Below are 22,901 nucleotides of genomic sequence, written 5' to 3'. Positions count from 1 at the left end.
ATAAAAGGAGCTTTTGTCGGGGTTAAAGGTGTTACCTAGAGCTGGACAAAATGCAGGATTTCCAGCTCACAGGAAATTTCATTTTTAAAAAATTGTTCTAAATCGTAAGGAAGCGAAATTTTTAGAAATTTCCTGAAAACCAGAAATCCTGAATAAAAACTGTTTCAGAAACATTGGCGCATGCTGTTTCCCACACAAAACCAGCTCTCGGGACTCTGGACAGCAGCTGAGTAAAACTGACATTCTTAAAGAGACATGGTGGGGGCAGGGCCGGTGCAAGGAAGTTTTGCGCACTAGGCAAAACTTCCACCTTGCGCCCCCGCAGCAGCTCCCCACCCCTGCCGCCCTGAAGTGTGCCCCCTGCCCCTGTGGCAGCTCCCCACACCCCCTGGCCCGAGGAGCCCTGTGGTACCTCCCCACCGCAGCTCACCTCTGCTCTGCGTCCTCTCCAAGCACGACTGCACAGTGGAACCCCTGGGCTGCCGGCTGCCATAGCAGCGCACTGACCCAGGGGACCACCTGGGCTGCCAGCTGCTGGTGGCGGCGCGCTGACCCAGGGGAACTCCTGGGCTGGTGGCTGGCGGCAGTGCCGCGCTGACCCTGGGGAACCCCTGGGCTGCCGGCTGCCACGATGGAGCACTGTCCCTGGGGAACCCCTGGGCTGCCGGCTGCCACAGTGGAGCACTGTCCCGGGGAACCCCTGGGCTGCCGGCTGCCACAGCGGTGCACTAACCCAGGGGACCCCCTGGGCTGCTGGCAGCGATCTGACCCAGAGGAAGCCCTGGGCTGCCGGCAGTGGCACTTTGACCCAGGGGACACCCTGGGCTGCCTGCTGCCACTGCCGCCAGCAGCTCTGACTCCCTCTCCATCCCAGCAGCAGCGGCCGCTCAACCACTTAAAAAAAAAATTGAGGGCACTGATTTTTGGCGCCCCCAAATCTTGGCGCCCTAGGCAACCGCCTACTCTGCCTAAATGGTTGCACCGGCACTGGGTGGGGGAGGGAATATCTTTTATGGGACCAGCTTCTGCTGGTGAAAGAGACAAGCTTGTCTCTCCAGTATCCTGGGACCAACACTGCTACAGCAACATTGCAAATGCCATTCTTGTCAGTTTCAGTGCTGGGGTGAGCAGAACCTCTGCTACCACAGGAACGTCAGGGGCTCTAAGGGCCTGCAGCTCTGGGGCATGGGGACAAGAAGCCCTGGCTCTGGGCTCCTGACTCTGCAGCAGGAAGCCTGGAAGAGGGAGTTCTCAGCCTTTCCAGGCCCCCGGCTGTGGAACCAAGAGCTGACCAAGGGCTTTCAGGCTTCTGGCTCCACAGCAGGAGCCTGGAAGCCCTGGCTTGGCTGTGTGCCCCGGAGCCCTCGACTCTGGAAGACGGGTTTCCTGAGCATGGGGCAGCCTATACGTGTCTCAGAGCTGTGGCCCCTGGAACCCTGGGCTCCTTTGCAGCCTGGCAAGGGGGCAGGTTTCCCAGAGAACACTGAAAATGTGGTGAATCTGAGCTGTGTCTATGAAACGCTCCAGGTTCAGTGAATTGGCATTTTCCACTCAAACTCTTTCAGCAGAAAATTTCCATTCATCTGTATTATTATGCTTGCAATAAAGCACATCCATCTGCTTATGTTCCCCTCAGAGGGCCTAGTGTTTAGGGCCAAGGTTCAAAGTTTGGGTAACTTAAGCCTAACGGAAGTAGGGAGCATTTTCTGCACAGTCTGAGAATGAAAGGAACATCCTAAAAGGAGAGAAGAGTTGTCAGCAGTCTGCCTGTGGTGTTTCTAAGGCACCTGCCACCATGGCACCTAAGTGCCATCAGAATCACCAACCACTACCTCTAGGCTGAAAGCTGCCTCCTTCAACCAAAAGCCCTGGTTCACGCTGACCCTCTGACACAACAGTATTTCTAAAGCTGCATGAGGGCTCCAAGTGCCTGGACAGGGGGAGCTCAGAGGCAGTGGGAAGGTGGTTATGCAAGAGCCAGAGAGAAGGTGAAGATCACTATGCCAGGGTTTCTCAAACAGGGGTCGCTGCTTGTGTAGGGAAAGCCCCTGGCGGGCCGGGATGGTGTGATTACCTGCCCCATCCGCAGGTCCAGCCGATCGCGGCTCCCACTGGTTGTGGATCGCTGCTCTGGGCCAATGGGAGCTGCTGGAAGCGGCGCGGGCCAAGGGACTTACTGTCCGCTGCTTCCAGCAACTCCCATTGGCCTGGAGCAGCAATCCACGGCCAGTGGGGCCACCGCTTCCAGCAGCTCCCAGTGGCCCAGAGCAGCGATCTGCAGCCAGTGGGACCTGCAATCAGCTGGACCTGCAGTCGGGGCAGGTAAACACACTGGCCCGACCCGCCAGGGGCTTCCCCTACACAAGCGGTGACCCCTGTTTGAGAAATCCTGCACTATGCAGAGCAGCAGTGGGGTCAGCTTTGGAAGAAGCTGCTCACTCACCCCCGTTCCGTGGTTAGGGGGCACAGTACTGTACAGTGCAGAGATGGGTCAGAAGATAAATAACTGGCTTGAATGAGAGAGTTTAATCCCAATGCCAGTAACCAACTGGAACCTGGTAGGACACTGGTGTTGTCAGCAGCAGTTCTACCAATGGGCCAGGAGCAAGCCTGCAAACGCAACAGAGGGCAAGTGAGCTCCCTGCAGCCCCGGCTCATCTCGACTGGGAACCATTTCCTGCAAAGCTCAGGGTGGGCGGCCTGGGCAAGTGAAGCAGGCAAGGCACAGAGAAACAGCCTACTTCTCTCAGCAGGAGGATACTGTACCTAGAAAGTCATTTGCTGAAATCCTGTCATAATCCCAGACCTGAAGGACCAGGACAGCTGGCTCCCTGAACTCAGATTCCTCCAGGGAGAAGATGGAGTCCTTCTTCTTATAGGAGATCTCCTTCTCAGTCGGGAGGTAGTCGAAGTGGAACACAAACCTCCAGTTAAAGTTGCCTTCCCCAGTCAGAGAGTTAAAGTGAACATCTGTTTCTTGTTTCTCATGGTCCAGACCTTTGATCCAGCTGCAGAAGAAGCTCAATTAACATCAATCGTCATGTTAAAGCAGTCCCAAGGGTCAGCATCACTAAGCTGCCGGGGTGCTGGGAGCAAGGGCCCCAGGTTGAGGGGCAGTGCTCAGTCACAGCTCGACAGAGCCTCACAGCAACAAACTCTTATTCAGATTAATAACGGGCTTAGCCAACAAGGCTCAACTGATTCAAATGGCAGATAGGAACATGTCAGGGGTGCCAGGTCTATGCTGGGCCACAGCCATTATGAGGGCTCTAAAGGGGCCTCTCTCCAGTCTCTCTTTTTTGGGGGTACAAGCCCCACCATTTAGATGGTCCAGTATCTGATTATGGAGACAAATCAGGCACTTGGTTTTCTGAATAATAGGAACTGAGCCCACAACTACTTGCTGATGCAAAAAATGCAGGAAGGAATTGCAGGCGTTGGTAAGCTGGTCCAAGCTGTGCAGAAGCTGCATACCATGTTAAGGGGGCACAGTGCCTGGGTAGGCTCAGTCATAGGGATGAGGACTGACATGTTCTGAAGAACAAGTCTGGGCTGGGTGTCAGGACTAAGGCCTTGGTGGGTAGACTAAATGGTCAGTGAGCTAGACTGCCCCAGGAGGTGGAGGCCCCATGGCTGGTGAGATATGAGGAAAGGCTAGTGATGTCTGTGGGACTCAGGCAGTAGGGGGTGCTGCAGTGTCCAGGCAGGGTCAGACTGGACAGGCCAGCTACTCATTTTCTGGCCCTGTGGCTGTCTCTGCTCATATGATTCCCCATCAACTCGGGCACCTTTTCACGTAGATGTCGCTGGAGGTTTCTCCTGTTATTGGATTAACGTCATCAAGAATCACGTCGTCTGTGTTCCAGATGATGACACGCAGCTCGTAACTACCAGAAGGGAAAGCCAAGGGCAGGTAAGAGAAGCACATTCCAGTTCAGTGTTTGTCAGGGCCAGGCAAAGCTACCCCCTCCTCGCCCCAGGACAATGGCCTGCACCAGCACCTACTCAGCCCAGCCACCCATTCTAGTGCTGTGCTGTGCTGTGCCTTCTGCTAGGGGCCCAGGACATCTCGCAGAAGACCCCTCTCGTGTCACTCAGGCCCAGTTTTGCAGATTCTAGTACAAAGCACATCTCCAGCATACTGGAATCTGCCCAGCATGAGTCGGGCACAATCAGTAGCAAGAAGAACAAGAATGGCCCAGGCTTGGGATTTTGAGGCACCTACACTGAGCTGTGTGCTGACAGTGGTACTGCTTCAGCTCAGACACTGCTGTCTGGGGTTTGGGCTCCACCTGGAGCAGACGTAAACCCAGAGGACACCTCTCCTCCTTGCCATGTCTGTGTGAGGCGCAGGAGCAGTTTTCCTTCCGCTCAGCCACCCGGCATGTGGTGACAGAGGGAGTCCCTGGGAGAGCAGAATGAGATGAGGCCTGCAGCCCCCCCGAACCAGCATTGAGAGGAAGCCATGGAGATGTGCCAGGGGCCCAGAGCTGAAGCAGTACCACTGTCATGGCCTAGCGGTGAGCCTCCAAGCCTGACAGACCAGTTAGTCTGCCCTTCTCACCCAGTCACAGCCTCCGTGGGCACAGACTGCAAGGGAGGCATACAGAGCAGGACCCCAGGCTGCGGTTATAAACACTGGGTTTGTAATGGCTCCATCCCCATCCCCTCCAGGCCTGTACCTGATTGGCAGCCGTGGCTTGATATTGACAGGAGGAGGTGCTGGGACATCATTTGGAAACATGTCAATCCACATGTGGAGGGAGCCCTGCAGAAAGGAAAGAGCTGAGCTGCTTCAAAGGATTCACCAAGGCTGAATTCACAAACAGATTTACTCTCCCACTCCCTGACCTCCAGAGAACCCTCCTCCCAAAGCTACTGACCATTCCTCAGACTTCTGGGTCACAGCAACCCTCACAGCAAGCCCCTCAGGATAGAGAGAGAGCACATGCCACTGCTAGGAAAGGCCTGCCACACTGTAGAAGTCGCTTGTATTTAAAATGTTTCCTTATGGGGGGAGGGAGTATTTTAAGGAATAACATCTGCTCAGATGTTGTTGCCATGGGGTTCACCAGCATCCTTACAAAATAGTTGAATACAAGTTATTTACTATGTAAAACTGAAATAGAACATTTCTTTTCTATCTCACAATAGTATCACTTCACTGGATGTTTCATATTTGTCAGTGGTAACCTTATTTGCTCTCTACTAAAACATCTCACCCCCAGGCTTGGCTTCCCATCAGTCTGATATTGGTCCTGGACAAGATTATGAAATGGTAGATATGGGACTTGATTCATATAATCAATGCCAGTGAGCATGGGTTTAGGGAAAACAGACCCTGTCAAACTAACTCGATATCTTTTTTTTATGCGATTACAAGTTTTGTTGATAAATGCAGTAGCGATGGCATAACATACATAGCCTTCTGTAAGGCGCTTGACTTGGTACTGCATGACATTTTGATTAAACTAGAATGATATAAAATTAACATGGCACACATTAAATGGATTAAAAGCTGGCTAACTGATAGGTCTCAAAATACAATTGTAATGGGGAATCATCATTGAGTGGGTGTGTTTCTAGCAGGGTCCCACTGAAATCTGTTCCTGGCCCTATCTTAGTTAACATTTTTCTCAATGACCTGGAAGAAAACATAAAATCATCACTGATAAAGTTTGCAGATGACACAAAAAATTGGGGGAGCGGTAAATAGTGAAGAGGGCAGGTCACTGATACAGTGTGCTCTGGATCGCTTGGCAAATGGGCACAAGTAAACAGTATCATAGAATAGTGGGTTAGAAGGGACTGCAAAGATCATCTAGCCTAGCCCCCTGCCAAGATGCAGGACTTGTTGTGTGTAAACCATCCCAGACTGATGCTCTCCAGCCTCCTTCTGAAAACCTCTAGTGAAGGACCTCCACAACCTCCCTAGACTGTCTGTTCCCTTGTCCTACTGTTCTTAGAGGTAGGAAGTTTTTCCTGAGATTTAATCTAATATGAGTTTTAGTAGGGCTAATTGTAAATGTATACATCTGGGAACAAAGAAAGTCGACCATACTTACAGGATGGGAAGCAGTGACACTGAAAATGATTTGGGGATTGTGGTGGACAATCAGCTGAACATGAGCTCCCAGTGTATTTTGTGACCAAAATAGCTAATGTGATCCTGGAATATATAAACAGGGGAATCGCTAGTAGCAACAGGGAAGTTATTTTATCTCTGTTTTGGCACAGGTGCGAACACTACTGGAATTGTGTCCAGTTCTGGTGTCCACAATTCAAGAAGGATGTTGATAAATTGTAGAAAGTTCAGAGAAAGCCACAAGAATAATTGAAGGATTCAATCACCCTAATATCTGCTCGGAGAGCAATACAGCAATGCTCAGACAATCCAGGAAGTTTTTGGAGAGTGTTGGGGACAACTTCCTGGTACAAGTGTTGGAGGAACCGACTAAGGGCAGTGCTCCTCTTGACCTGATGCTTACCAACAGGGAAGAATTGGTAGGGGAAGTAGAAGTGGGGGGCAACCTAGGCAGTACTGACCATGAGATGGTTGAGTTCAGGATCCTGACAAAAGGAAGAAAGGAGAGTAGCAAAATATTGACCTTGGACTTCAGAAAAGCAGACTTAGACTCCGTTAGGGAACTGATGGGCAGGATCCGCTGGCAGGCTAACATGAGGGGGAAAAGAGTGCAGGAGAGTTGGCTGTTTTTTAAAGAAGCCTTATTGAGAGCACAGGAACAAATCATCCCAAAGTGCAGAAAGAATAGCAAATATGGCAGGTGACCAGCTTTGCTTAACAGTGAAATCTTCGGTGAGCTTAAACTCAAAAAAGAAGCTTACAAGAAGTGGAAATATGGACAGATGACTAGGGAAGAGTATAAAAATATTGCTAGAGCGTGCAGGGGTGTAATCAGGAAGGCCAAGGCATACTTGGGAGTTGCAGCTAGCAAGTGCTGTGAAGGGTAACAAGAAGGGTTTCTACAGGTATGTTAGCAACAAGAAGGTGGCCAGGGAAAGTGTGGGACTCTTACTGAATGAGGGAGGCAACCTAGTGACATGATGTGGAAAAAGCTAATGTACTCAATGCTTTTTTTGCCTCAGTCTTCACAGACAAGGTCAGCTCCCAGACTGCTGCACTGGGCAGCACAGTATGGGAAGGAGGAGAGCAGCCCTTAGTAGTGAAAGAATAGGTTAAGGACTATTTAGAAAAGCTGGACATGCACAAGTCCATGGGACCAGATCTAATGCATCCAAGGATGATGAGGGAATTCGCTGATGTGATTGCGGAGCCATTGGCCATTATCTTTAAAAATTCATGGCGATTGGGGGAGGTCCAGAACTATTGGAAAAAGGCAAATATAGTGCCCATATTTAAAAAGGGGAAGAAAGAAAACCTGGTGAACTACAGACTGGTCAGCCTCACTATAGTCCCCGGCAAAATCATGGAGCAGGTATTCAAGGAATCCATTCTGAAGCACTTGGAGGAGAAGAAGGTGATCAGGAACAGTCAGCATGGATTCACCAAGGGCAAGTCATGCCTGACCAACCTGATTGCCTTCTATGATGAGATAACTGGCTTTGTGGATATGGGGAAAGCGAAGGACGTGATATATCTTGACTTTAGCAAAGCTTTTGATACAGTCTCCCACAGTATTCTTGCCAGCAAGTTAAAAAAGTATGGATTGGATGAATATACTATAAACTGGATAGAAATCTGGCTAGATTGTCAGGCTCAATGGTTAGTGATCAATGGCTCAATGTCCAGAGTGCCCCAGGGGTAGGTCCTGGGGCCAGTTTTGTTCAACATCTTCATTAATGATCTGGATGATGGGATTAATTGCACCCTCAGCAAGTTCGCAGATGACACTAAACTTGGGGGAGAGGTAGATACGCTGGAGGGTAGGGATAGGGTCCAGGGTGACCTAGACATACTGGAGGATTGGGCCAAAAGAAATCTGACAAGGTTCAACAAGGACAAGTGCAGAGTCCTGTACTTAGGAAGGAAGAATCCTATGTACTGCTACGGGCTGGGGACCAACTGACTAAGCAGCAGTTCTGCAGAAAAGGACCTGAGGATTACAGTGAACAAGAGGCTGGATATGAGTCAGCAGTGTGCCCTTGTTGCCAAGAAGACCAACGACATATTGGGCTGTATTAGTAGGAGCATTGCCAGCAGATCAAGGGAAGTGATTATTCCTGAATATTCGACACTGGTGCAACCACACCTGGAGTATTGTCTCCAGTTTTGGTCCCCCCACTACAGAAGGGATGTGAACAAATTGGAGAGAGTCCAAGAGAGGGCAACGAAAATGATTAGGGGGCTGGGGCACATGACTTACAAGGACAGACTGAGGGAACTGGGGTATTTAGACTGCAGAAGAGAAGAGTGAGGGGGGATTTGATAGAGCCTTCAACTACTGAAGGGGGGTCCAAAGAGGATGACAGCTGCGACGCTTCATCAGTCGTAGAAGACAGAACAAGGAGCAATGGTCTCAAATTGCAGTGGGGGAGGTTAGTTGGATATAAGGAAACTATTTCACTAGGAGGGTGGGTGATGCGACTGGAAGGGGTTACGTGGGAGGTGGTGGAAACTTTCATCCTTAGAAGTTTTTTAAGGTGCCGCCCTTGACAAAGCCCTGGCTGGGATGATTTAGTTGGTGTTGGTCTGCTTTGAGCAGGGGGTTGGACTAGATGACCTCCTGAGGTCTCTTCCAACCCTAATATTCTATGGTTAGAAACCACGCCTGATCATGAGAGACTCAGCTCAATCTATTTAGCTTAACAAAGAGAAGGTTAAGGAGCGACTTGATTAGTCTATAAGTACCACCATGGGGAGCAAATATTTAATCATGGGCTCTTCAATCTAGCAGAGAAAGGTCTAACATGATCCAATGGAAGGAAGTTGAAGCTGGACAAATTCAGACTGGAAATAAGGTGAACATTTTTAATAGTGAATGAGTAACTATTGGACCAATTTACAAAGGGTCATGGTGGATTCTCCATCACTGACAATTTGAAAATCAATTGGCTGTTACTGAGGACGTCAGTATAATTAGCCCCATTTTAAAGATGGGAAACTGAGGCCCATGGAGGTGACATGATTTCCCCAAGATCGCCCATCAGACTAGAAGGAGGAAAAGAACTCTGGTTTGCTGAGTCCCAGGCCAGTGTTCTAGCTACTAGGCCACCCTGCCGCCTGTGATATCCAGCTTGCCATTTGGCATCTGCACACACCAATGCAGTTCTGTAGCATCAGCAAGTGAGCCGCTGCCTTTGAGAGACTGGCCTTACTAAATCAGATAAGGCTTTCAATTTTACAACTCATCCAGAGCTGAGTGCCCCTGCCACGTACCTGTGTATTGAATCCGTCCTGGCTAAGGACTAATGCTGCCTGCTGAGTCACCACAACCACTTCTTCCTCGCTGGAGGGCTCTCACCCAAGTTCTGCCCAGACCCAGCCAGCCTGCGAGATCCATTGTGAGGTCTGGTAGCATGGCTGCAGTATTTTGGTGTGGTCTCATCCATGCCGTACAGAGAGACTCAGCTCCCTGTCTGGTGATGTGATGCTGTAGCTTTGGCTATGCTACTAGTGTGTTTGTGGTCCATTATCAGACCTGGTTCTTGCCATGTTACTGGTGGCATCTGTAGCCATACACCGGGCGTTTGGGGGTTAGATGGAGAGCTGGGCTTTTGCCCCGTACAGCATGTCAGCAGCAAACCACGATGGAGCCACACAGAGTGCCTGGTGCTGCCGTTTGTGCTTCACCTCGCCCGGCTGCCACTTCTGAAGGTGTGATTCCTGCTGTCCTGTCTCGTTTCCTGCACCTGGCATTACCCTGAGTGCTCTGGGAGCATGAGGGACTAGCCAGGTGCAGGCTCTCTAGTCTCAGCTGTCATTTACAAACAGCTGGTCTCCAGCTGTTCAGAGTGCAAAGAATGCTTCCACCAGGTGATGGGAGTGACACTGGGAGTGGGGTACTCCATCTGCAGAGACCCTGACACAATGGTTCTGAGGGGTGAATGGCCTGACTCATTTCAGTGGGTGTTGACTCAGATGCCAGTTTGCTTCGCTCTAGTTGTGGTGGATTCTCCATCACTGGCTATGTTTAAATGAAGAGTGGATGTTTTTCTAAAAGATCTGCTCTCGTTCAAACAGGAATTAATTCAGGGAGATCCTATGGTCTCTGTTATGCTGGGGGTCACACAAATGATCACAAGGCTCACTTTAGCACTTAGAAATAATTAATCTAGCTAGATGTGTGCATGCCCACAGCCCTGATATATGGCAGTGACTACCTGTACAGAGGAGATTCACTGTCTCTCACTCTCTTCTTCTTCTTCTTCGCTATAAAGATCTCCCATCACTTTTGCAAAGCAGAGTGATAACTTGGAATCCTGGATAAATTCCCTTCGGGCCAATTATGCTGTTTTTTTTAAATCAGCAGATCTGAACAACTTGCATCCAAGAGTTTTAGAAGAATTGGCTCAACTGCTGTCTGGACAGATGATGTTCGGGAAGTTCCAGAGAACTGGAAGAAAGCTGATGTTGTGCCAATATTTAAAGAAGGCAAACAGGATGGCCTGGGTTAGACTGAGATCAATCCTGGGCAAAAGCATGGAATGGCTGATACCAGGCTCAATCAATAAGGAACTAAAAGATGGTTACATAGTGAGCACCAAGCAACACATATGGTGGTGGTGTATTTTTTTTTTAACTGGGACTCGTCAAATTAAAAATATTGAATTGGGTTTGCCAAGATATCAAGTTATCAGTTATCTAAGGGAAAATATACAATTATTACTTATGAAGTGTGACAATGACACAAATACTGGTGGAGTGGTAAACAGCAAAGGGGCAGGTCACTGATACAGACCAATCTGGGGCGGTTAGTAAGCAGGCCTCAAACAAATAGTAAGCATTTTAATTAGGGCTGTTGATTAATCACAGTTAACTCACATGATTAACTAAAAAAAATTAATTGTGATTAATCACAGTTTTATTCACACTGTTAAACAATAGAATACCCAACTGAAATTTATTAAATATTTTGGATGTTTTTCTACATTTTCATATATATTGTATTATGTGTTGTAACTGAAATCAAATTAAATTATTTTTTATTACAAATATTTGCACTGTAAAAATGATAAACAAAAGAAATAGTAGTTTCAATTCACCTCATACTGTACCTTAGGGCAATCTCTTTGTCGTGAGAGTGAAACTTACACATGTAGATTTTTTTTTTATTATATAACTGCACTCAAAAAACAAAACAATGTAAAACTTTAGAGCCTTCAAGTCCACTCAGTCCTACTTCTTGTTCAGCCAATCACTAAGCCAAACAAGTTCGTTTACATTTGCAAGAGATAATGCTGCCCGCTTCTTATTTACAATGTCACCAGAAAGTGAGAACAGGCATTTGCATGGCACTTTTGTAGCTAGCATTTCAAGGTATTTACATGCTAGATATGCTAAACATTTATATGTCCCTTCATGCTTCCATGCGGATGACATTTGTTAAAAATATGTGTTAATTAAATTTGTGACTGAACTCGTTGGGGGAGAATTGTATGTCCCTGTCATAAACAGATAGCTAAGGGTTAATGTCTCTTTCACCTCTAAAGGGTTAACGAACAGTGACCTGCAACACCTGACCAGAGGACCAATCAGAAAACAAGATACTTTCAAATCTTGGTGGAGGGAAGCCTTTGTTTGTGGTTTTTAGGTTTTGCTTTGTTCTCTCTGAGTACTGAAAGGGACTAGACGTGCAACCAGGTTTCTTGCCAATCTCCCTGCTACAGTCTCTTATATATTCAGAATAGTGAGTATTAAGTAGAAAGTTGGTTATAGTCTTTTAAATTGTTTTTCTGTATTTGCAAATGTGTAGTTTGCTGGAAGTATTTTAAGTTGTATTTTTGCTGGGGGGAGGCTTTTCTCTCTGGTGTCTATAAGCTGAAAGACCCTGTAATATTACATCTTGTATTTACAGAGATTTCTTATCTTTTCTTTCTTTTATTAAAAGTTTTGCTTTTTAAGACCTGTTTGATTTTTTCTCCTGGTTAAGGCTCAAAGGAACTGAGTCTGTACTTACCAGGGAAGTGGTGGGAGACAGGGAGAAAGAAGGGAGGGGGGAAAAGGGGGAATCCCTTTGTTTAGATTCACAGAACTTGAATCTGTATTGCCTCTGGGTGAGGGGTGAAGGTGAAAAGCCTCTGTTTTAAGATTCAAGGAATTGAATCCCAGTGATCTTCCAGGGTAACCCAGGGAGGAAAAGCCTAGGAGAGGCACTAGTGAGGGAAAAAGCTTACTTTCCTTGTATTAAGATCCAGGGGGTCTGGGTCTTGGGGGTCCCCAGGGAAGGTTTTGGGGAGACCAGAGTTTATCAGGCACTCAAAGTCCTGATTGGTGGCAGCGTATCAGATCTAAGCTGGTAATTAAGCTTAGAGGAATTCATGCGGGTACCTCATTTTTTGGACTCTAAGGTTCAGATTTGGGAAAGAATACTATGACAGTCCCCTACTCTGTTTTACCCGCATTCTGACATATATTTCATGTTATAGCAGTCTCGGATAATGACCTAGCACATGGTGTTCGTTTTAAGAACACTTTCATTGCAGATTTCACAAAACGCAAAGAAGGTACCAATGTGAGATTTCTAAAGATAGCTATAGCACTTGACCCAAGGTTTAAGAATCTGAAATGCCTTCCAAAATCTGAGAGGTTGAGGTGTGGAGCATGGTTTCAGAAGTCTTAAAAGAGCAACACTCCGATGCGGAAACTACAGAACACAAACTACCAAAAAAGAAAATCAACCTTTTGCTGGTGGCATCTGACTCAGATAATGAAAATGAACATGCGTCGGTCCACACTGCTTTAGATTGTTATTGAGAAGAAACCATCATCAGAATGGTCGCATGTCCTCTGGAATGGTGGTTGAAGCATGAAGGGACATATGAATCTTTAGCACATCTGGTACATAAATATCTTGCAATGCCAGCTACAACAGTGCCATGAGAACACCTGTTCTCACTTTCAGGTGACACTGTAAATAAGAAGTGGGCACCATTATCTCCTGCAAATGTAAACAAACTTGTTTGTCTTAGCGATTGGCTGAACAAGAAGTAGGACTGAGTGGACTTCCAGGTGCTAAAATTTTACATTGTTTTATTTTTTAAGGCAGTTTTTTTTTATATAATTCTACATTTCTAAGTTCAACTTTCATGATAAAGCGATTGCACTACAGTAATTGTGTTAGTCAATTGAAAAATATTATTTCTTCTGTTTTTTTACAGTGCAAATACTTGTAATCAAAAATAAACACTTTGCATTCTGTGTTGTGACTGAAATCAACATATTTGAAAATGTAGAAAATATTTAAATAAATGGTATCCTATTATTGTTTAACAATGCGATTAATCATGTGATTAATTATGATTATTTTTTTTTAATCACATGACAGCCTAATTTTAATACAACCAATATAAGGTCCTTCACTGAGGAACAAAGAATGCAGGCCACACTATCAAGATAAGTGACTGTATCCTGGAAAACAGGGACTGAGAGAGACTGAAGAGGTCCTTACGGGTAACCATCTGAACAGGAGCTTGCTGTGCAATGATGTGGCTGAGAGGACAAATTTAATCCTTGGATTTATAAACAGGGGAAATCAAGTAGGGGCAAAGAGGTGCATATTATCTGTCTAAATGGCACTGGTGAGACCATTACAGGAATACTGTGCTCAGTTCTGGTGTCCACACTTCCAAAAGGATGTTGAAAACTTTGAGTGGGCTCAGATAAAAGCTACAAGAATTATTTGCGGTCTGGAAAACCTGCCATATAGTGAGAGACTAAGGGCTGGTCTACACTATGGGGGAAAATCGATCTTAGATACGTAACTTCAGCTACGTGAATAACGTAGCTGAAGTCGAAGTATCTAAAATCAAATTACTCACCGTCCTCACGGCACAGGATTGATGTCCGTGGCTCCCCCTGTCGATTCCGCAACTCCGTTCGGGTTGGTGGAGTTCCGGAATTGATATAAGCGCGTTCGGGGATCGATATATTGAGTCTAGATGAGACGCGATATATCGATCCCCGAGCAATCGATTGCTACCCGCCGATACGGCGGGTAGTGAAGACGTAGCCTAACAGAGTTCACGGTATTCAGCTCAACAAAGGGAATGTTAAAAGGTGGTCTACACACACCTACATGAGGAGAAGACTGCTGATAGATGAGGGCTCTTCAGTCTAGCAGAGAGTCAGAACAAGATCCAACAGCTAGAAGTTGACACTAGATTAATTCAGAGTGCAAATAAGGTGGAAGTTTTTAGCAGTGAGGGTAATTAACCACTGGGACAACTTCCCAGGGATGTGGCAGGTTCTCTCTCACTTGAAGTCTTTAACTCAAGACTGGATGTCTCTCTCCAGATGACCTACACTAGCTCAGTCACAAGTTATTGGGTTGGATACAGCAAACAGAAATCACCTGGCAAGGTTCTCTGGCCTGTGCTATGCTGGAGATCAGATTAAATTAGCACAATAGTTCCTTCTTGCCTTAAAATCTATGAGGTATGCCTCTCTACATTACACTTCGTCTAATTTCAGCTCCTTACTTGAAGCCACTGAGCAGTGCGATTGCTAACTTTAAAGTGCTGCCAGGTTCTGCCCCAGAAGTGGCTGCACTTTATCAATAAGTTATGAACTGATCACTGGGTCCATAGTTTTTATTACTATTTGTACTACAGCAGTGCCTAGAGGCTTGATCCAAACAATTAAAGGGTGTGACCCCGAGATACGGTGGGGAATTTCCCATGGTGCTGATATAGCTAGGGTATAGCTAGGAATCACCAGACAAATCGGAGCAAAGGAAAACATAGACAAGACAGGCAAGAGATGAGGGAGAAACTGAAGCTGAATGGCAGGAAACCTTTGCTGCTGATGAGCTCTAGTCCAGTGTGGAACAGTTTGCCAAGGGCAGAGGTGGGAACTCCATTGCTTGGGACAGTTCCCGCTGGACTGGACAAAGCCCCAGGGAGGAGACAGTGAAGAACAGTCATGTTCTGGCTAAGGGTGTGACCAGCTGGCCCAAAGAGCTTTGCTAGGCTTACAACACGCTGGTACTCTGGTGCGAATAAACGTGTTAGTCTCACCTGCACGAGCCCGGGGTTCTCTGGGTTGTAAAGGGACCGAACCTCCACATGCTCTGGGACCAGTTTGTACCCGTACTCTGGCATCTCATCCCAGTGCTGTAGGACATACAAAGCCTTCTGCTCATCATATGCTGACCAAGTCTCGTCGTCCATTTCTCTCTTGTCTTTCACAAAGGCCTCTAGAACACAAGACAGCCAGTCAGAAGGATCTAAAGACGTGTGGCCAACAATGATTACTAGAGCTGTAAGGGAGAAGGCTGGAGCATCCTAGCACACCAAACATCTATACAGAACAACGGAATGGGACGAAGAAGAAGGAGAGAGCTGTGTAGAAGAGAAGTGGTTAAAAGGCCCAGGGAGCTGCTTTTGAAGAAGGCAGAGTGTGGTGGAGAAATCTTTTGAGTAAAGATCCAACTAAAGAGAAACAAGGGAAAATGACAATGAGCACCTGCTACCCCGCCCCCAGAACAGGAGAAGTGGGGGAACCAAAACTCCCCAAGCAGGATCCCTGCCCTCTGGGGGAGTTCAACTACCCAGATCTCTGCTGACCAGCAGGACGCTCTCATGGGAGGCTGCATTTCACATGCATGTGTGGTGTTGGGAGAAGTAGGTTGTGGTGTTTTCCGTACGCTGATAATACAAACTCTGCATGTTCAGCTCAGCCTATGCAGCTAAATCTAGCCTCTTTCCATCTGTTAGTGAGACTGGAGCATGCATGAGGCACAGATGGCTCAGGCACAATCTAGATAAGCCTGAATGAGAGGAAGGATAATGGAAAATAAAAGCACAAAGAAAACCCAGTCAGGAGAACTGTCAGTGTCGATGATGGACAGCTAGTCACAAACAGCTGCATACAGGGACTGTCGGTTGTAGCTTCAATGAAAAATAAGCAAAGCTTTCTCAGGCGGAGTGTTAAAAGAAACAGCGAAACCAAACCTAGCCCACATAGCCTGCGTGACGGGCTGATGTTCAGCAGGGCAGCTAGTCCAGGGGCTCACGCACCTGCTGGGAATTTGTGTTTGGACTGCACAGTCTGGGCAGTGTTCCCACTTGGTATAACTCCATTCTCTGTCTAATTTGAGGCCACATTATGAACCACACTCACATTACTGAGCAGTTACTCATATTTAGTGGTAAACTCCCATCAGTGACTGCTCACCAAAGTGAGTAAGGGGTTCACAATCAGCTCTTCAACTGTAAACTCCTTGGTTCAGGGGCCACCTTGTCTTGTGTGGTCTGTGCAGCTCGGAACATGTTAACAGTGGCTGAGTGGTTGGTCTGGTCAGTGAGGAGAGGGGGTACTCAGCGCGCACCCCAAGACATGAGCCTTGCACAGCTGAAAGGCTGACAGAAGGCAAGAGCTGGTCACCCTTGAAAACAGCCGGAGTTAACTCTCCCCCCAGACACACACAGTACCTTCAGGGAAAGCCTCAGGAGGGACCTTGAAGATCTTGTTGTTCACTTTGACCTCCTCCCGCCTGTACTCTGCGGAGGGGAGAGAGCTCTTCTTGCACAAACTCTCTAAGATCTGTGTGGGCTTGAAAGCATCTCGCCACATGTTATAGCCATCTCTGTGGGGAGGGGAGAGGAAGTTCAGACATGCAGAATTCTCCCTGATGTAGCCATGGTAGATAATATTTATACTGGGATATGAGAGCTGCCTCCTCTGGCAAACTCTCCAGTAGGCAGGTGGGGCTGCCAGAGTACTGTGAAAGCACTCCATGTAGGCTCCCTAGGGAAGGTTATGAAGCAAGCTGTTGGCTTATCAAGAGACTAAGAATCTCTCCCTCTTGGATAACGAGGCCGTAACAGGCCCATGAAGAGAAATCTCTCACCTCACTTCAACCATTAGCCAATAAAAGCAATAGAAGAAATGACAGCAGTGATCTTTACTGGGAAATTCTGGATGTAAAGTTGCTGGAGGGTGTCCATACGCATGGGGTCCTATCCAAGATGAGAGAGTCCTATCCTCTCTTGTGGAAATGGTCAGCTCACAGGCAACCTGTTCTGTTTGGACTTCCAAACTTCCCTGCATTGAAATCATTATCTTATTCCTGTATGGCTCTTTGTATAAGGAGCTAAACAATTTAGCAAGACAAAATCTGCCCCAGTTCAACTGACTGGGGGCTTTCGAGGGGTTGGGGGCACAGATTAGTTTAGGAACCATAATATAAATTTAACTGAATTTTTTGTTTGGGAACTATCCCAGTTTCAAAAATGTTTAAGGAATGACCATGATGGTGAATGATGTCAATGGACCCCCTGCCCCCTCCCACACCCAAACTCTGCTGTGGTGGGGGTAGGCGCCCCAGCAGCAGCCAGTGTGCTTGGCGCAGAACATTTACCAGTCCACTCAGCCAATGGGCTAGAAATGATGTAGCTCTGACAAAGTCCTGGACCAAGGGAGAGATCAGGATGGAAAGGCAGAAGAGGTCCATTGCCACCTGATACACCGTTGGCGTGGCAAGAGCTGGTGTCTGCATCTCCCTTATTGGCACAAGACTCAACGCACGCTCCAGAGCCAGAACCAGAGTCAACAGCTGAGGGACTCTCCCTTCGCTACACAGTAGCGGGGAGCAGTTGGAAGGACCTGCTCTATCTCTGTGCTGGGAAGAACGCCGTGTCAGTCCATACTCCTCCTGGAGGAGGAGGAGGAAGAAGACTCTCCTTGAGGCCTGGAGTTGTCTCAACTGGTCTTATGAGACCTTTTCCTCAGTACACTCAATGAAGAGCATCTTTTCCATCTCCCGAGAGAGGTGCCAGCTCCAGAGCGTGAAGTGGCAACACGCTCTGAACCCAAGGGCAACCTCCGAGCCAAAGCAGGCCTCGGGGCTGAAGCAGGTTGGATGGCCTGTTCAAGCAGGTGTTGCTTCAGATGAAGATCCCTCACCCCCTGAGTCCGTTAGGTGAATGATTTGCAAACTGAACACCACATCTTGATGTGCGCTTTGCCTAAGCAGAGTAAGTACCTCATGTGGGGGTCATTGTTAGGGATTGCTTCCCCGCACAACAGACACTGTTTAAATCCTGGTGAAAACTTAACTAACTCTAACTATACTAATGCTAGGGGTCTGCGAACTAACTATATACCGCTATCTACAACTTAAAGGTCACGAAAACGGACAGGAATTGTGAAGTTAAGCACCACAGAGCTCGACTCCAGCCACAAGCATTTAGAAGGAACTGAGCGGAATTAAGGTGGTGCCGCCTCATATAGCCAGAGAAGGCACTATGAGCACAAGGCATGAGCCCCCCCACCACACGTACTGCTAGGAAAATTCTCTGGCTTCAGTGCGCTGGGTGCACAAACACCTAACTGGAATACATGGTTGCATCTACTCAACAAGAACCAAGAATCTTTCCAGAGAGTCCTGTTGCCCTTCCTTCCAGGGCCACACTCCCCACTGCTTCTCTCACTCTCTCCTGGCTTTCTGCCTCTCACATACCCGTGCTCACAGCTGCAACCAATCAATGCCCCAGGCGCTGCATTTGCAGTCAATCCCCAGGAAAACCCCACAGTTCACATAACTTCTTCTCAGACCTTGCCATCCTGCCAGTGCCTTGAGCAGTGGCTTATATTGTTTCAGCTGTCACTACATAAGGGAGCATTTAATTGCTCCCTCTGTTTACATTGAACAAAAGGTGCTTAGCTCACCCATAAGCTTTAACCTTCAGCCATGCCTACACTTACAAGCTTACAGCAGCATAGCTGTACCAATGCAGCCGTGCTACTGTTAGATCGCTCGTGTAGCCATGTTATGTCGACAGGAGAGAGCTTTCCTGTCAACATAATAAAATCAGCTCAATGAGCAGCAGTAGCTAAGTTGGCCTGAGAGTGTCTCCCACCGACACAGCACTGTGCACACAAGTACTTATGCTGGCAAAACTTATGTCACTTGGTGGGGGAGTTTTTTTCACACTCTTGAGCAACAAACGTTTTGCTGACATAAGTGCTAGTGACATGACCCAAGTCTATGACTGACAGCAGCCATCAGCACCATCCAGCAGAACATCAGCAAGGCTCCATACTACGTAACTAGAGTGCTTGAATTCATCCAGAAGTGATGGGCTGGATACAGCAAACACTGGATGAAACTCTCTGGCCAGTGTAATACAGGAGGTCAGGCTAAATGGTCAAAAGGATTCCTTCTAGCCTCAACATGGATGATTTTATGAAAGAAAGTCGTATATGCCAGCCTCGTGTTCTGGAACGTACGTGTCATACTGGGAGGCCACTCCGCAGTTAGCTCGATGTTTGCTGTAGAATCGGTTCTCCAAGTCAATCTTCGTCTCCCCAATCAGGTCATCAGACCCAACCAAATCATGGTCAAATATTGAAACAGTGAGTTCTGATTCCATCGGAAAGGATATGCTCAGTTCCATAACTCTGAATACAAAGCAAAGAGACACTCGGTCAGCAGAGATGCTGGAAATCAAGCATGTTTCCCTCCCTGCCCCGGGTCTGATGGCAGAACCCCATGTCTGTGGGCACAGTGTTGGTGAGGCTCCAGTCTTCTTGCCCCACAGAACTCGCCAGCTCCTGAGCAAGCTGCCTGGTGCTCCTCAGAAAGGAAATATCTAGAAGGGGCAGCACCTTCTCCTCTCTAATTCCCTGCTCCAAACACGTTGCCACACACAGGGCTGAACACGCCTAGTTCTGTAACCTCAGCAGGAGCCGGGCAGCCCTGATCTGCGAACAGCTCATTACTTCAAACAGCTCATTGTACATCATTCTGGTGACTCTACTCTGTGTTTCAATGACAGTGGGTTATAATAGGCTGCCGGGTTACAATGGCCTCCTGTTACTTCCCCCACTTTGGACAAGCTAAGATTTCCACTCAGGGTACAATTCAGTGAGCCATCTGCACCACATTCACCCTGACTGCGTGTGCAAACCTGGGGGCACATCCAGGAGCACATTTGTGTGTGTGGAACTCTGCCCTCCATTTCTAAATGTTTGCTCCAAGGATTCTCTTGGAGATCAGACACTATAAATCATGGCCAAGCTCCGAATCCCATGATCCTGAGTCAGCAGCAGCAACACAGTGATTGCCCCCACTGGAGTCACAAACACACAGATGTTCCTGCAATGTCACTATGTGTAATGCTCCCCTGGTTTTGGCTGCCAGGGGCCTGGGTCTCCTTTCTCCTCACCATTTTTTGCTGTTTGAGAAGAGGCCTGGGGCTCTCCTTTCTTCCTTCTGGAAGAAGGGGTTTCCCTGCTCTCTGATCCCTCCCGAGTGTAGGTTCTAAAGGGGTGAGGCTCCTATGCTGCTTTGCCCATGTATCAGGTATGGAATTTAGGGGTGCTCCTGTAGTCAACACCCCAGATGTTCTGCCCAGATGAGTGGAAGGCCAGTCAGACAAGTGCACCTACAGGAGCCCTGGGCAGAGCCCCTCAGAGCTGCTGATGTGTGGGACCGATGGGCTAATGTAACGGAGTCTCCAGTGGACAGAGAAAGAATCCCTGATGTCACATTGAGTCCAGAGTGTTGGCTCTGTGTAGCAACCGAGCCATCATCCCTTTCAAGATGCACCAGGGACGAGGCTGTTCCCATTAAACCTGATCCGAGGTAAAGCCTGCTCCTTACTCTCCAAACACAGGATTGAGCTGCTTAGGGATGTAGCGGTCCTTTGTGTCCTTCTTCTCTTGCCCAAGTGTTACCACCACATAGGGATCTGCCTTGCCGTTGGGGTCTGCCGGAGCCAGGTTCGTTGCCTAAAATACACAAGACAGGAGGTACTGGGGCTGCCATTCACAGCCCCAGCCATGATGTCCAGGCCAAGTGAGAGCAAGTGCAGGGCAGCAGGGCAGCAGAGGAGTTTCTGAGATGGAGCACTGAGACCTCTGATCCTGTCAGTCACAGGCAGCAGATGAATCTCTCAAAGACAAGCTAGTCATGTGTCAATACAGAAGCCCTTAGCCAGAGAGTGAGAGCAGAATTGCCAAGTCATCTCCCAGGTACTGCCTCTATGCAGAGCATGGGGAAAGCCCCATCGGCAGTTCCAGTGCCCTTGGAGGTACAGGAGTGGGCAGGTAGTGTCCCAAGGGAGGACGGTGGAAACCCCAGGACTTCAGACATTTGACTCTAAACTGGACAAAGCTCTAGAAAAGATCCTGTGGGAACCAGTGCTGCTATGGCCCAAACAGCTGGCTGGAAATGGAGCGACTAGCTGGGACCCAATAGCAAGGCCTTCTCCAGTCCCAGTTTTGCTGGCTCCTTGAATACAGGCTGTGAGATGCCAGGGATTCTCTAGCTGCTGATCTGGACAAGGTCTCCAGGACTCACTGCAGTCACTTACCTTAACAATATAAACTCGGACAAGCACCTTGACGGGTCTGTTTCTGGGAACCCCTTGTGCGATCTTGTGCTCTGTACCTGCCTCCTCAGCAGGATAAACAAAGAATGAACCCTGCAGTGGAGACATTGAACAGGAACAGCAACATTGTGGGGATCAATACCCTGCTACAGAAAATATTTCAAACAAATTGCAATGCCCAGGATTCGATCCATAGCACCGCTTAATTGTGACAAATTGAAACTGGCAGATGACATGTCTGTCTGTGCCCTGTGCCAGACCACACAGCCCCTGGCTTCTCAAGATAGCGCTACACACAGGGCCGGCGCTTTCATTTAGGCGACTTAGGCAGTCGCCTAGGGCGCCAGCATTATGAGGGGGGCAGCATTTTGCCGGGGGGGCGGCAGGCAGCTCCGGTGGAGCTGCCACAGTCGTGCCTGCGGAGGGTCTGCTGGTCTCGCAGCTTCAGTGGACCTGCCGCAGGCATTTCTGTGGACGGTCCGCTGGTCCCGCAGCTCGGGTGGACCTGCCGCAGGCATGCCTATGGCAGCTCCACCGCAGCCGTGGACCAGCGGAAGCAAAATGGCCCGGCGCCTAGGGCACCAGAAACCCTGGCGCCGATTCTGGCTACACAATGTGCTATGTTCCCAAAGAGATGATCAGGGCCTCCTCCCCACACTCAGTTTAGCAGACTTGATCTTCTTTCCTAAGAGACAGGCTAGTCTGCAAGGAACTTACCCCTAGGCCATGACAACCTAGGGCTGGCTGCAGAGGAGGGCAGGGAGCCAGGCTATTCAGTTACCTCTCCTACTCACTCCTCTGAAGTCAGTCTCGGGAGCGGACACTTCAGGAGACCATGGATGAGTGGAAAAAGCCTCTGCTGAAGGAAGGACTTTCAAAGTAATAGTATGAATTATAACTAATTATGTGTCATGGTAGCACACAGAGGTGCCAGCCAAGACCTGTACAGAACCCCTATCCCAGAGAGCTTCCCATCTAAAGACTAGTGACACAGGTGTAACAAACAATCAGAACACATGTCCACACAGGCCAGCACTGAGGATTACCTGCTACTTCATAGCCCGGGGTGTCACAACACAGCAGACCCAGGCCCTCCCCTCCAACTGCTTTGATACTGAGAGATGCACATTATTTAAGCTGTCTTTAGGGCAGCATCATTCAAGCTAAATTTCACCAGTGACAGACAAACACTCCGCAGTAACAGAGCACTAAATACAGCTAAATACTACCTCAAACAGACCTGGCAGGCCCTAAATGTCAGAGAGAGGCGGTTTTGTGAGCTCTGAGACACTAGAGAGGTGGGCAGAGCCACTGTTGTCTGTGGTTAAGACACATGCATCCCCCAGTAGCACAGTGGTACCCGAACTATTCCTGTTGCCCCCCCACTACCCTTCTCAGTAATGGAATCTGTCTGCGCCCCCACT

The 22,901-nt window shown here is 48.2% G+C and overlaps 2 protein-coding genes across 2 annotated transcripts in view; one reads left to right on the top strand and one right to left on the bottom strand.

Moving 5' to 3' along the window:
• FAM83C (family with sequence similarity 83 member C) overlaps window positions 1-12,360 on the top strand; it is a 293,103-nt gene extending 280,743 nt beyond the window's left edge. The window contains exon 5 of the mRNA XM_075072351.1: window positions 12,311-12,360. The gene's annotated coding sequence lies outside the window, so the exon portion shown is untranslated. The remainder of the gene's footprint in view (window positions 1-12,310) is intronic.
• LOC116816902 (fer-1-like protein 4) overlaps window positions 1-22,901 on the bottom strand; it is a 120,903-nt gene that overhangs the window by 7,207 nt on the left and 90,795 nt on the right. The window contains exons 34-41 of the mRNA XM_032766535.2: window positions 21,460-21,570; window positions 20,748-20,875; window positions 19,373-19,543; window positions 16,573-16,727; window positions 15,157-15,335; window positions 4,683-4,768; window positions 3,789-3,887; window positions 2,767-3,008 (exon numbers count right to left, since the gene is read on the bottom strand). Of these exons, the coding sequence (XP_032622426.1) occupies window positions 2,767-3,008; window positions 3,789-3,887; window positions 4,683-4,768; window positions 15,157-15,335; window positions 16,573-16,727; window positions 19,373-19,543; window positions 20,748-20,875; window positions 21,460-21,570 (1,171 nt within the window). The remainder of the gene's footprint in view (window positions 1-2,766; window positions 3,009-3,788; window positions 3,888-4,682; window positions 4,769-15,156; window positions 15,336-16,572; window positions 16,728-19,372; window positions 19,544-20,747; window positions 20,876-21,459; window positions 21,571-22,901) is intronic.

This window comes from Chelonoidis abingdonii, chromosome 14 (assembly GCF_003597395.2).
Source record: "Chelonoidis abingdonii isolate Lonesome George chromosome 14, CheloAbing_2.0, whole genome shotgun sequence".
NCBI lineage: Eukaryota > Metazoa > Chordata > Testudines > Testudinidae > Chelonoidis > Chelonoidis abingdonii.
Note: the sequence above shows the minus strand (reverse complement) of the source record. Positions and strands in the feature narration are given on the sequence as shown.